General features: G+C 44.7%; 1 protein-coding gene across 1 annotated transcript in view; it reads left to right on the top strand.

The window, feature by feature from the left end:
* LOC126089288 (glutamate receptor ionotropic, delta-2-like) overlaps positions 1–15,779 on the top strand; it is a 110,349-nt gene that overhangs the window by 27,660 nt on the left and 66,910 nt on the right. Inside the window, exons 3-4 of the mRNA XM_049906938.1 lie at positions 6,471–6,595; positions 6,692–6,847. Of these exons, the coding sequence (XP_049762895.1) occupies positions 6,471–6,595; positions 6,692–6,847 (281 nt within the window). The remainder of the gene's footprint in view (positions 1–6,470; positions 6,596–6,691; positions 6,848–15,779) is intronic.

Below are 15,779 nucleotides of genomic sequence, written 5' to 3'. Positions count from 1 at the left end.
CAACCTTTTAAAACACGGCGCTAACGGCAATCAAGTAATTTATAGCAATACAACAGTTCAAAAAATTTAAAAAAAAAACACAGCAGCTAGCAGTACGGCAATAAACTACCTTTTAAAATACGCCACTAATGCCAATCAAAGTAATTTATAGCAATAAAACAATTTAAAAAAATTTAAAGAACATTAGTAAACAGGCTACTAAAGTAAATACAGAACCTTGTTAATAAAGTACGGCGAGGTTGTGAAGCTACCAACACTGCCATTAAAAAATTAAACAGATCTCAGCAAGCACACGATTATTGGCAATAAAAGGAATTTACAAACTTGGAGGAATTTAAAAAAAATTAAACACAAGTGTCCTGGAATATCATTAGAACATAACAGATATGACGGGCCCGTGTAAGGCGGCCACAAATCACCCACTCAGGGATGCTCAGGCTAGACAGAATACTGACCAATTTAAATACGCCCGTAAACACAATTGCTACTCTCAGGCTGGTCACTGCACCGACTTTTAGCCAGCGAAAACTTGTTATAAGATGGCTTAACTTGCTGACAGAATTAGAGCTAACCTCGTGCAAGGAAACATTACACCACACAGTTTTGAATGAGCGAGCACCTGATCAACCAACAAGAAGCATGAATTTACTTATAACCCACGACAGAATAGCGAAACAATTATACTGCCAAAACTACACCTCCCATCGGACGGTAACGAGAGGAGGAGGAAAGATCACTGTCTTCGATTACACCACCGGTGCCAGGGACAGGAAACCCGGTCGCCGGAGGCCACAAGGCAGAAGAGACGCTGGTTACACAAAATTATTCCTTAATGATTAGACCTTCCACGAACTCAACTTGCAGTTATGTTCGAACAGTCAGTACACGACCTCCACACATCGGACCACGCACACGTCGCCAGCGTACCCAACACGCCACGGTCACCGGAGTTCACGTCTTCTCTGCAACGTTGACGGGTAGTGACCGCACTTCATGTTAGGTGTCTCCTTTCAAACTCCAGTGTTGAAACGGAGGATTTAAAGAAGCTTGTTAACGTCCCACCAAGGCGAAATGAACAGCAACTACTCGTGGGGCGATTCTGTATACAGCCAACACGTGGGGAGCTCTTCCGTCATCTCGACCCGCTCGTTACACCCAACCGTCACACATCACGTGGCGACTCGGTACAGCCGACCACGCCTGCTCCGCGCTGGAGAGCCACACTGCCCTCCCGTGTCCACCACACTCTTTGCCCGCAACGCCCCTACTTCCACGCCACCACACGAGGCTACAACCGGTCAAGTATCTCACTTCCTCCATAGCAGTTTCCCGGATGCAAAGACGCAGATATCGATAACAGAGGGAAAAGACAACCAAGTAGGCACTTAATGACAGACAACATATCAAACAAACATGTCAGGGGAAGAAAAAGGAAAACCAATGCAATCTAAACACAGGGCGTAGCACGAGTCGATACATGGCTCAGGGTGATTATTTCCAACGTGAACAAACTCTAGGGATTGATCGGTGAGAGGATACAGAACAAAAAATGTCTAATGAACTTACATCCGGAAATGCACATTGTTTCCATGCTAGATATCATTTACTCAGTCATACTTTGTTACATGGACTGCAGACTAATACACGATGTACCATGCAGCCACTGTTATAGTATGCACGGTTTCTTCCTGGAGGGTGGTACTGTTCTTCATACGTCATGCCCTTACACCCTCTCCTGCCATAGTAATTGAGAATGTTGTGTCCGAATCACTTTTCTTGGTGATTCACCTTGTAGTGGATGTGATATAGCGTTGTACACAATGGTTTCGCATTCGAATCGACAGCATGCCTACGTGGTGTTTACTTACGGAAAGGCAAATGGCGTCTGGCGGCGGGTAGGAAGGTTGTATCAGAAGCCCTATCCATGCCGACAACAACCACAGCTTTAATCTGCCAGGAAGTTTCATATCAGCGCACACTCCGCTGCAGAGTGAAAATCTCATTCTGGAAACATCCCCCAGGCTGTGGCTAAGCCATGTCTCCGCAATATCCTTTCTTTCAGGAGTGCTAGTTCTGCAAGTTTCGCAGGAGAGCTTCTGTAAAGTTTGGAAGGTAGGAGACGAGATACTGGCAGAAGTAAAGCTGTGAGTACCGGGCGTGAGTCGTGCTTCGGTAGCTCAGATGGTAGAGCACTTGCACGCGAAAGGCAAATGTCCCGAGTTCGAGTCTCGGTCGGGCACACAGTTTTAATCTGCCAGGAAGTTTCACAGCTTTCAGTGTTTACAACAGAGTTTCGCCGTTTGTCTGAGACAGGGTCGTTTCAAGAAGCAGGAAATCATGAAGGACGTGTCCGAAATGTTCGGGCACCAATAGCCTAACAGGCCAGAACTGTCGGCGTTTCTTGCGGGTTACTTTGCCTCCCCTGCTGGAAAAAGGGCCATTGATGATTCGAAGGGTTATGTGGCACATGAATGGTGCTCCAGCCCACTTCGCCGTTAACGTCCGATCACATCTCATGGATGGATCAGTTGCATGGCCTGCTCGTCTACCGGGTCTCAAACCGTGCTATTTCTGGTTATGGGTCTATCTCAAAAGCATCGTCTATGCAGAGCCTATTCCACATGTGGAGACACTGGAGCACCGTATTCATGCTGCCTTTGACACTGTTCGGATGCAGCCTCGTCGATGTGAACATGTAAGACTGCGCATGCTACGGCGCATACACGCATGCGTTGAGGCACATGGAAACCATTTTCAGTACATACTTAACTGTGACTGCGTGGTACAGCACGTATTAGATCGAGTCTCTGTAACAAAGTACGACTGAATAAATGGTCTCTAGCCTGGAAACGATGCATTTCCGGACATAAGTTTCTACAAGGTGGAAAAAATCGCCCTGTATATCACGTTATTTAGATTTTTTCCTTCGTCTTTTTTATCTTTAGTCTGCAAGTTTTCTAGCTCTTGATTCAATCTGCTTTGATAAAGGTGTTTGATGCTGTCCTCTTAAAGCAAGTAAACTTCATAAACGCTTAGATGTTATTAGTTACTTATTTGTTTTGTCATTTTCTTCCATTTCCCTAAAAGATCTGTTCTGAAGATTAACAGAAAATTGTCTAAACCTATATCTTTTCTTCTATGAACTCTTCTATCCCTTACTTAACCCGGTAGCGTATTATTCACTAAAATGTAGTCAGTTATTGATCGAAGACCTCTACAGGCCCGAATATACTTATATACATCTCTTTTCTTAAAAAGTGAGTTTGTTATTATTAGATTATTGTAAGCTGTAAGACCTCTTAGTATTTTTTTCCATTTTCTTACATACCGGCTCTCCAAAAGGCCCCATAATATTCGTTACTGGGACATTTCCTGTTCTGGCACTGAAGTCACCCATCATAATAATCTGATCAGTAGCACTGTATTTAAGGTTTCAGGAATTACTGCAACCAATCGCCGTTAATTCCTGAAACCTTTAACAAGACAGTCGCATTGTTACAAATCCACAATGGAAAAAAGTTTTATTTGGCACTGTATTTATTCAGAGTTTTCTGTAGTTCTCCATAGGAGGTTCTAGACTCATCCTTTTCTCCTTCATCAGCTGCATATATACTTATAATGTGAAGTTGCCTCTTCTCAGTTTCATTCTAACTATGAGTCTTCTATCTCTTATGTGTGTGCAATATTTGATGTCTTTTCCCCATCTTTTATGCAAGAGTAATGCCACATCCTTGCTTGCTCTTTCATTTTGTTGGCTCCACTATAGAACATAATGCAATCGCCTACATGTTTAGTACCTCTCATTTTCATATTCGTTTCTGTGATTGCTGCAGCATCGAAATTAATCTCTCTTAGTATATTTGCTAGTGCTATGTCTGGGAAATTACTCTGAATTCCAGGTCGCTACTCTGATATATCCGTTGATCCATTTTCGTTTGTCGTTTTTCACAGCTTTCTCACTTATCTTTGAGATCATTCTATTTCCGTGGCTTCTTGGTGTACTTGGAGTAGTGAGTGTTTTCCGAGAGTTGGTTACCAGTCATGTGCTCATCCCACTTTCTAGAAGGACCAGGGTTTTCTTTAAGGATTATCTTCCTTGGTCAGTATGTTCTGGTCGTTTAAAGGTGCCGGAAAACCCGCTTCCATCCTATCCTATTGTCTACTTGATGTACAGCCACTCTACGCCATGCAGCCGACCGGAGTTGTCGAGCGGTTCAAGGCGTTTCAGTATGGATCCGCGCGACCGCTACGGTCGCAGGTTCGAATCCTGCCTCGTGCATGGATGTGTGTGATGTCTTTAGGTTAGTTAGGTTTAAGTAGTTCTAAGGTCTAGGGGACTGATGACCTCAGATGTTAAGTCCCATAGTGCTCAGAGCCATTTGAACCATTTTTTTGTATGCCATGTATTAGACAGAAGTAACATGACTCATGTCTTCCTGGACGTGGGAGCAGTGTTTGTTGTCAGAGCTGCCTTGAATTATTCGAGGCCTGATCCATTCATCAAATTTCAGTGGATGTTTTTAAGAGTTTTGATTGTGACTAGGTATTGGCAGCCTGAACAAGCTAAGAGCCTTTGCCAAACTTTCACCATTAGAGATAGAAAAGGAAAAGGGAAATGAAAGACATCCTCAGACATCGAAACCTGTTACTGCAGGGGTCGAAGAAAACAAGAGTTGGCCAAGAGAGGCCGACAGAAAAGAAAAAGAAAAGAACAGAAGAAGGCTGATGCAAGTTAATGGAAGTAACGTCAGATTTAGCTACATGCTTCCAAGGAGGGCGCCCCCTAGGGGAGCTACACTTTGTCTGGAACCTCACCAATGAAATTAACGGAAAAACAAATCAAGATTTCAACTCTACGAGGGGCGTTTGAAAAGTCCGTGCGAAGTCCGAGAGCTGGCACCACCGGCGCGTATAGAGGTTATCTTTAGTTAGCAGCATCTTCGGAAAGAACGCACACCAAGTTTCGGCCATATTGGTCTATTTCTTTGTGTTTGGCATTCGTGTGAATCAAGGAAGTCGAGTGCTTATCAAAAAATGGACGAAAAAGAATTTCGTGTGGTGATTAAACATTACTTTATGAAAGGCAAAACGCCTCAGGAGACTTAAGAGAAGCTTGATAAACATTACAGTGACTCTTCACCTTCGATTATAACAGTTTATAAGTGTTTTCAAAATTTTCGGAGTGGCCATATGGGCACAAGTGATGCTGGTCGTTCTGGACGCCCTGTGGAGATTACGACTTCAGAAATCATTGACAAAATCCATGATATGGTGAGGGATGACAGAATAGTTAAGGTGCGTGAGATAGCTAGTGCTGTGGGCATCTCGAATGAACGGGTACACAATATTTTGCATCAACATTTGAACATGAGAAAGCTATTTGCAAGATGGGTTCTGCGATTACTCACGCTTGAACAAAAACGGAATCGTGTGAAGTGTTGCAAGGATGGTTTGCAGCTGTTCAGGAAGAATCCGCGGGCCCTTAAGTGTCGTTTCGTCAGTGTGGATGAAACATGGATACGTTACTACTTATTTATTTTTTTAATCGTATGGCTAGGGCCTCCCATCGGGCAGACCATTCACCGGGTGCCGGTCTTTCAATTTGACGCCACTTCGGCGACCTGCACTCGATGAGGATGGTAGGATGATGATGAGGACAGCACAACACCCAGTCCCTCGTTGGAGAAAATTCCCCGATCCAGCTGGGAATCGAATCTGGGCCCAGAGGATTGACAATCCGTCACGCTGATCATTCAGCTACTGGGGGCAGACAATGCATTACTATACTCCTGAGACTAAACAAGAATCTGAACAATGTGTTACCGAGGGAGAATCTGCACCAAAAAAGGCGAAGACCGTTCCTTCGGCCGGAAAGTTTATGGCGACCGTCTTCTGGGATTCGCAAGGGATAATCCTCATCGACTACCTGGAAAAAGATAAAACTATTACAGGTGCATATTATTCATCGTTATTGGACAATCTGATAACCGAGCTGCGAGAAAAACGCTGGCGACTGGACCGCAAAAAAGTCCTTTTCCATCACGACAATGCGCCAGCACACACCTCAGCAGTTGCGATCGCAAAATTACTGGAAACAGGATTCAAACTCGTTTCAAATCCCCCCCCCTATTCTCCAGACTTGGCTCCCTCAGACTACTATTTGTTCCAGATTTGAAGAAATGGCTGGCGGGACAAAGATTTTATTCAAATGAGGAGGTGATTGCAGCAACTAATAGCTATTTTCCAGACTTAGACAATTCCTATTATTCGGAAGGAATCAGAAAATTAGAACAGCGTTGGACGAAGTGTATAGGTCTAAAAGGAGACTAAGTCGAAAAATAAAAGAGGGTTTACCCCAAACGCGTAAGTAGTTTTATTTTTGCACGGACTTTTCAAACGCCCCTCGTAGATACGATTTTCGACAGCCTGCACATACTTGCACAACTGTACTGCGTTTATTATTTGGGCAGGTGGTGAACACTCCCTTGGACCACCTCAGCGATCGTCTGAGGAACGTGAAGGACAAGCACCTGGACACGATCACGCGCTACGGCTGGTCGGTGTGCACGACGCTGTCGCACATGTACAACTTCCGGTAAGCGCGCAACCCCTTCACGACGGCTGCCGCAACCCGCAACGCACTGCGCTGCCGGCGGCCCGCGCTCACGCTGGTGCGCATGCGCCTGCGCAGGCTGGTGCTCATGGCGACGCCCTCGTTCGGCTTCACGACGGACGGCGTGGTGGGCCTGCTGCACAACGGCTCCGCGGACCTGGGCGTGCCCGCGCTCATCATGAGCGCCAAGCGGCTGGGCTACGTCGACTTCACCGGGCCGTCGCGTCTCTGGACGTAAGCGGGACTGTCCGTCTCTCCCTCTCCCTGACACCCTACTAGAGATGGGCAAAACTGTTCTTTTCAGAGATCGGATCAGAACTGTTCACTCCCTGAAATGAATTAGCTCTTTTTCATGACTCACCACTCATTTACAATAGAAAATAAATGGAAGGCACATTGCCCTTTAAACTTGGTTTATTCCAGTAGTATACCTGTATTGTGATCTTATTTGATCCTATTTTGAAGTAACACAGATAATGAGTAAGAATTTTGTATTGTTTATTGAAATTTCCACGATATGACAAAGTTTTTGATTATTGATTTATTTTGCACTATCGTGGTTTTTTGGGTGATCGGAAAATGTTGTAACTTGAGATTTACATTAACAATATATTTGGCTATAATGTATTAAAATTTCATTAACCTCATACAAATACATCGCAAGCCATATATTTTTAAAGTGAACGTTTCCTTCTGAAGACGCCTAAAATCGCAAAATCCGTACCAGAATAAGAAAAAAAATAAATTTGACTGTAAAACGAAAGTGCTGCATATAGCCTTACGCAGAATAAAACAAGGTAAATATTGGTGTATCACATTTTGCGATACGTTTATCGGTTCGCTCGTAATTAAAGCGTAAATTCGAGTGTCCATAATAAAAATCCTATAGTAAGAGGAGTCGTCAGGAACCTAATCTGATCAGTTTAAACAAATAAAAATAAAATAAAAACAAATGATGTATACATAACATAATAATGTAATATACATAGCGGTATTACTACAAAGAACAATATCCAATAGAGACGAACTCCGATGCAGAAGCACTGAGTCGAGCAGGTCGAGCCGCGAGCTGTATTACTGCGTGAGCTAAGACCGCAGAGACCAGAGTGACACCTGAGTTGCTTTGCTCAACGCTCTGGCTAGAGTCGAGAACGGTGGGGTGAGAGTTGAGCGGGCGAGTTCCGAGGGTGGGGGGAGCGGTGAACTCACCCGCTCCGAGACAAATCGTCCGTTCCCTTGCGAGCAGGTTTTTGCAAGTAGTTCCTATGTTATCCGCTAGGTGGCTCTCTGTCCTGTTGCTCGCATCAACTGCCCAGAGGGCAGGACGTGCGACTGAAACGATCGCCGACAGAGTGCGATGCGAAGTTAAGCTGCGCCAGACACTGCACGCGGCAGACGATGCACAGAGACGGCACGGCATATGTGAAACACAAAATACAATGGGGCACTGCACAATGCAGGCAGCCAAGGTAGAAGCAGGGCAGAGGCCGGCGCTGGCTGTGTTGTGTGGTGTGCACTGTGCTGTGACCAGCAGAGGCGCTGCTGATATGCTCCGTCTCTCTCTCTCTCTCTCTGCCGTGGGAAACGTTTGGAGCTACCGTTCTTTTTTTCTGAATTACTGATTGTTCACTCCTTTGAAAGATTCAACTCTATGAATCAGTTCAAGAGCGGATCCCCCATCTCTACACCCTACCCATGTGGGGAACGGAGGCCCCTCGCCATCCAGCTATCCTGTTCTAGTGTTACCATTCTCTTTCCAAACACTTCAGACAAATGCTTTGGAGGTTTGGCTGTTAAGATCTTTCTCTGCCATTCTTTTTCTAGTAAATCTGTACATACAACTGGTATAAACTAAAGTCTTCGATACCAGTGACGTCATAACAAGTAGCAAAATGTAGTTTGAGGAGGGCTATGCGAGAGGTGTTCAATGAATTCGAAAGTAAAATTCTATGTACTGACTTGGCAGAAAATCCTGAGAAATTTTTGTCTTATGTCAAAGCGGTAGGTGGATCAAAACTAAATGTCCAGACACTCTGTGACCAAAATGGTACTCAAACAGAGGGCGACAGACTAAAGGCCGAAATACTAAATGTCTTTTTCCAAAGCTGTTTCACAGAGGAAGACTGCACTGTAGTTCCTTCTCTAGATTGTCGCACACATGACGAAATGGTAGATATCGAAATAGACGACAGAGGAATAGAGAAACAATTAAAATCGCTCAAAAGAGGAAAGGCCGCTGGATCTGATGGGATACCAGTTCGATTTTACAAAGAGTACGCGAAGGAACTTGCCTCTCTTCTTGCAGCGGTGTACCGTAGGTCTCTCGAAGAGCGTAGCATTCCAAAGGATTGGAAAAGGGCACAGGTCATCCCCGTTTCCAAGAAGGGACGTCGAACAGATGTGCAGAGCTGTAGACCTATATCTCTAACGTCGAACAGTTGTAGAATTTTGGAACACGTATTATGCTCGAGTATAATGACTTTTCTGGAGACTAGAAATCTACTCTGTTGGAATCAGCATGGGTTTCGAAAAAGACGATCGAGTGAAACCCAGCTCGCGCTATTCGTCCACGAGAATCAGAGGGCCATAGACACGGGTTCCCAGGTAGATGCCGTGTTTCTTGACTTCCACAAGGCGTTTGATACAGCTCCCCACAGTCGTTTAATGAACAAAGTAAGAGCATATGGACTATCAGACCAATTGTGTGATTGGATTGAGGAGTTCCTAGATAACAGGACGCAGCATGTCATTCTCAATGGAGAGAAGTTTTCCGAAGTAAGAGTGATTTCAGGTGTGCCGCAGGGGAGTGTCGTAGGACCGTTGCTATTCACAATATACATAAATGACCTGGTGGATGACATCGGAAGTTCACTGAGGCTTTTTGTGGATGATTAGTATATAGTAGGTTGTAACAATGGAAAATTGTACTCAAATGCAGGAGGATCTGCAACGAACTGACGCATCGTGCAGGGAATAGCAACTGAATCTCAATGTAGACAAGTGTAATGTGCTGCGAATACATAGGAAGAAAGATCTTTTATCATTTAGCTACAATATAGCAGGTCAGCAACTGGAAGCAGTTAATTCCATAAATTATCTGGGAGTAGGCATTAGGAGTGATTTAAAATGGAATGATCATATAAAATTAATCGTCGGTAAAGCAGATGCCAGACTGAGAATCATTGGAAGAATCCTAAGGAAATGCCATCTGAAAACAAAGGATGTAGGTTAGAGTACAGTGGCCCACTACTTCAATACTGCTCACCGGTGTGGGATCCGTACCAGATAGGGTTGATAGAAGAGATAGAGAAGATCCAACGGAGAGCAGCGCGCTTCGTTACAGGATCATTTAGTAATCGAGAAAGCGTTACGGAGATGATAGATAAACTCCAGTGGAAGACTCTGCTAGAGAGACGCTCAGTAGCTCGGTAAGGGCTTTTGTTAAAGTTTCGAGAACACACCTTCACCGAGGAAGCAGTACATTGCTCCCTCCTACGTATATCTCGCGAAGAGACCATGAGGATAAAATCAGAGAGATTAGAGCCCACACAGAGGCATACCGACAATCTTTCTTTCCACGAACAATACGAGACTGGAACAGAAGGGAGATCGGATAGAGGTGCTCAAGGTACCCTCCGCCACACACCGTCAGGGGGCTTGCGGAGTATGGATGTAGATGTAGACAAATGTTTTGGAGGTTTGGCTGATACGATCTTTCTCTGCCATTCTTTCTCTAGTATATCTCTACATACAACTGGGATAAACTAAACTCTTCGACACCAATGACGCCATAACAAGTCCCAAAATGCAACACAAACGCGATTCCAAAATGGCGACCAATGACACTACGCATTCCAATGACGCCTAAATACGCTGCGCAACAATATCAAAGAATCACTTTTTCTAAACACTGCAACTGCTTCCCAGTGCGACACGAAAGTTTTAAATTTGCCTCGAAGGAGCCTAAAACCTTCCTCTGCAAAGGTGCAAAAATCGTGGGCCCACCGACGTCACCTCCACCTTCCTGTCCTCTCCTGGAGATCTGAAACGAGGAGTAATCCGTAACCTTCTGCCAAGGCATGTCGAAGTTTGACCTTAAATTATCCCGCACAGACGCACCAGTATCACGACTAGGTTCTGTTGACCAATAGTCGATTGCGTAGTCAAACGACATTGTACCTAAAAGTCTGAAAGTAATTAACTGTAGGCTTACTGTAAGACATATAAAGACTCATCTGTGAATCTCTGCATCAGGCCTTATCATCTTCTCTCTCCATTTCGATTCATGTTTCTAACTACACTCATGCACATAAATTAAGGATAATGCTGATACATGGTGAAGCATCGCTCTGGTGGGCGGTTTGCGGATTTAAATCACCTCGGGGTATGACAATGCCGTGAATTTGACCTGCGGTCGTCTCATGGTGGCGCTGGCAGCAGTCCACATATGGAGAGGTGTGTTGATACATGTCAGAGTACGGTGCAGAGAGTAAGTGTGCAGACGTTTACAGACGTGCTAATGATGACGGTGTGTTGAAAATGGCTCAAAGAACACATATTGATGACGTTACGAGGGGTAGAATACTAGGGCGACTAGAGGCTGGTCAAACACAGCAGGTCTTAGCACGGGTCCTCCACGTGCCACAAAGTGTGATCTCAAGGTTATGACAACGATTCCAGCAGACAGGAAACGTGTCCATGAGCTACAGTAAGGGACGTCTACAGTGTACAACAGCACAAGAAGACCGAATCTCACCATCAGTGCTCGCAGACGGCCACGGAGTATTGCAGGTAGCCTTGCTCGGGACCGTACCACAGCCACAGGAACAGTTGTATCCAGACACACAGTCTACAGACGACTGAAGAGACATGGTTTATTCGCCCGGGGACCTGCAAGGTGCATCCAATGATCCCTGGCCACAGGAGAGGCTGTAAGGCCTGGTGTCAAGAACACAGTACATGGTCATTGGAACAGTGGTCCCAGGTTATGTTCACGGACGAGTCTAGGTATAGCCTGAATAGTGATTCTCGCCGGGTTTCCATGTGGCGTGAACCAGGAACCAGATACTAACCCCTTAATGTCCTTGAAAGGGACCTGAATGGAGGTCATGGATTGATGGTGTGGGGTGGAATTCTGATTGGTGCATGTACATCCCTGCATGTCTTTGACAGAGGAACTGTAACAGGTCAGGTGTACCGGGACGTCATTTTGCACCAGTATGTCCGCCTTGTGAGGGATGCAGTGGGTCCCACCTTCCTCCTGATGGATAATAACGCACGGCCCCACCGAGCTGCCATAGTGGAGGAGTACCTCGAAACAGAAGATATCAGGCGAATGTAGTGCGCTGCCTGTTCTCCAGACCTAAACCCCATCGAGCACGTCTGGGATGCTCTCGGTCGACGTATCGTTGCACGTCTTCAAACCCCTAAGACACTTCAGGAGCTCCGACAGGCACTGGTGTAAGAATGGGAGGCTATACCCCAGCAGCTGCTCGAGCACCTGATATGCCAACCCGTTGTGCGGCCTGTGTACATGTGTATGGTGATCACATCCCATATTGATGTTGGGGTACATGCGCAGTAAACAGTGGAGTTTAGAAGCACATGTGTTTCAGGTCGGTTTTCTCAACTTATCACGGGTACCGTGGACTTACAGATCTGTGTTGTGTGTGTTCCGTATGTGCGTATGTCATTAGCGCCATATTTGTGTAGTGCAACGTTGTGTGACACCACATTCTGCAATTATTCTTAATTTATGAGCTTGAGTGTATATCACCTCTCTGTACACTACTGCATCACCTGCGTACACAGGGGCTACAAGTGTTTTCCACCAGGTCATATATGTGTACCTGATCGACAGGGTCATTATCACAGTATCGCCGGATACTAATTTCTCCGTTAAAAACGACCCATCTGTTCACGTTCCGTCTCCGGATTACAGCATCCGTAGCCTAGATGGTTAGTGTGGTAAAACTTAATCTGTACGTAGCTAGCGTAATATTTCTGGCTCTTGACGCTACCAGCCCTGACTATTGCCAAGCCATCCTACGTGCTGTAGCAGGCAGGTAACGTCATTAGAAAATACTGATCAGTCTGTACGACCAAATGACGCTAAACGTGTCGTCTGCACACGGCAGCACATTTGGATGGGCTCTTTTATGTGGCTGTCGTCCCTCCGGCGGGCGATCCTCTGCTTGATTGTCTACTGGGGTGGCGAATGCGCGCCAGAACGTGTGACTTCATTACTTGTTGTTTGATAAATAAAATGTAATACATGAATTTGCGTAAATTAAGAGATCTCTCACCATCTGAAATATAAGGAAAGTAAGAATAGCCCAGTCACAATATGCAAGTCAGAGGGCAGAATCCCGATGTTATGTAAATCACACCCAAGTGGGTTTATATTGAATCAGCACATGGTGTGTAACGCAGTCTTATAATGATCCTGATATAAATCCTACATGGGGTGTTTAGCCTTTCATATAATTTGTTCACTAAATTAAATTCTCAAACTTCCCTTCCAAAAATGGTGACGGGAAAGGATTCTGGTGAGTCTGAATGTTTAACAGATAAATGTCATCATAAAAAATATTACAACAGAATTTTTTTTAATGAAACACAGAATTGATCATGAATTTGTACAAGGAACAATCAAGTATATGAGCGGAAACAAAACATGTAAACAGTCCTTATCTAATAGAGGTGTTTGCAAGACCTTGTACAAGTGACACTGCAAGGAATCTAGTATGCTTCTTTACTATAGGAAGGGGGAGCAAAGACAACAAGTGAAATATCGCTAAACAAGAGGGTAATCGGATGCAGTGCCTCGATATCAATTAAGGAGGCAAAGTGTTTCAGCTGATGCAATCGCTGAGAAACCACACCTTGAATTCTGGGCGGCTGAAAAATCAACTGAAACTCTACAGGCCGGAACTGCGCAAGACTCTGTTTGTCTAGATGTTCGGACAAATGAAGCTGCGAATGAAAGTACTCTGAAGCAAGGGCAGCAGGGTACGCGACCGACTCCTTCAGCGGCCAGGAACCAACAACTACTCAGATTCTCTTCCCGCCAGCACCCGGTGTGCGACTTCTCCGCTGTGTCAGAACTCGGCCAATCGTGGTCGATTAAGAAAGCTTTCACTAACTATGGATTTGAAACAAAATTCGTATAGACCCCCTGTTACCCGACATCGAGAGAAGAGGCCACTAGCTACAGAAAGGGACTCCGTCATAATGCCCAGTTACCGGATGTTATTCCCGCATCCTGGCCTTCTCTCTGCCTACAAGTTACCGCTCGTCTCCAGCGTGAAATGAACAGAATTTTGATATGCATGCATCCTACTCCCAACCATGTACATGCCGGTATATAGCATCTCATTACCTTCTTTGCATTACAGAGTAGTATGGTTGCGAAATGAGATTAATTTGCATTTCTGCATATTCAGATTTTAGAAATGCGAGATAGGCTGGTTTGGTGGCCCTTAATAAGTCTTTGAAGAGGCCAAAGGGCCTGCCGTATAGCAAAATAAATAATTAAATAAAAATATTTTTTTAATATAGCACGTTTTTCAGTCGGGTTAAAAATCATAAAATAATTTTCCCTAGCCCCATACAGATTCCGAATCCTACACAGACAGTAATGAAAATGTGTGATTATGAATTGGTAACTGCAATGAAAAACTTTCCAAATTTCATACAAAAACGTGGAGTACATACAGCACATAACTGTTGCATGAGTAGTTCATCTCCTGACTATCATCTATTGCATGCCTCCCACGTTTGTCGTTTTAAATCTTGTGAGTATTTTCATAGCTGTCAAAAATTCACATAAACAAATTTTCAGGGATATCTGCGCGGGGTTAGGAAGCAGTATGCGGCAAGGAGAAATATTGTATCCTTCTTAGTCCGATTTAAATCTTGTTATACAAAGTGTTTCAAATCGAATATCCGGGTCTTAAGGCTTTGTAGCATTTATTAAAGACAAATTACGACTGCAAATAATGCATCAAACGAAAGAGCAACGAAACAGCTTGTTTTAGTGTTCAGTGTGAGGACCCTTCGTCACACAGCACACATCGAGTCGATAGGCGAGATCTTCCCAAACCTTGATCTGTGTGTCCGGAGTAATTGGTGCAACACGTGCTTCAATACTATTTCGTAACTCGGGTAGATCAGCTGACAGCGGAGGCACATACACATGATCCTTTATGAATTCCCAAAGCTAGAATGGCATAGCGTCAAATCGGGTGAACGTGGACTCATGCAAAACAAGTTCTGTCATCCAGCCTCTTGCAGACAGTCCCGCAGTCGGCTACAGCGTCCTTTAACCAACGGGGTACTGACGTTACGCTAATGCGGCGGCACACCGTCTTGCTATCAAATAAAGATCTGTGGATCAGCTTCCTCCAGTTGCGGAAGGAGTCATAGTCCTAGCACCTCAAGAATACAAACGGCAGTTACACTGCTTTGAAAAGGAAAAGCCCATAAATTTTTCGCCAGGACATAGCACAAAAAAAAAAAAATACGATTAGAACTGTACAATATCGTTGGGATTTCCTGACTACCAGAAGACCACATCACGTGTGTTCACATGACCGAGCGAGGTGGCGCAGTGGTTAGACACTGGACTCGCATTCGGGAGGACGATGGTTCAATCCCGGGTCCGGCCATCCTGATTTAGGTTTTCCGTGATTTCCCTAAATCACTCCAGGCAAATGCCGGGATGGTTCCTCTGAAAGGGCACGGCCGACTTCCTTCCCCATCCTTCCCTAATCCGATGAGACCGATGACCACGCTGTCTGGTCTCCTTCCCCAAACAACCAACCAACAACAACGTATGTTCACACTTCCACTGAGACGAAGTGTCGATTCATCACTAAAGACGACACGTTCCAAAAAATCTTCATCGTCATGAGGTAACGTTTCGTTTGCTAAGTCGGCACGTATCGACTCTATGTGAGCCATGTGGTGAATGGTGCTCATATTGAACACTCCTAAGGAAAAGTGTTCGAGACGCTCTTTTATTTGATGCATTATTTACAATCCAAGCGGAATATATGATACAAAACCTTAAAATTTGGATATTCATTTTCAAACAACGTGTATTATAAATTTATTTTCATTTAATTAATTAGTTTCTGCTGTTTAGAATTATGTGTGTTGATTT

Source organism: Schistocerca cancellata, chromosome 1 (assembly GCF_023864275.1).
Source record: "Schistocerca cancellata isolate TAMUIC-IGC-003103 chromosome 1, iqSchCanc2.1, whole genome shotgun sequence".
NCBI lineage: Eukaryota > Metazoa > Arthropoda > Insecta > Orthoptera > Acrididae > Schistocerca > Schistocerca cancellata.
Note: the sequence above shows the minus strand (reverse complement) of the source record. Positions and strands in the feature narration are given on the sequence as shown.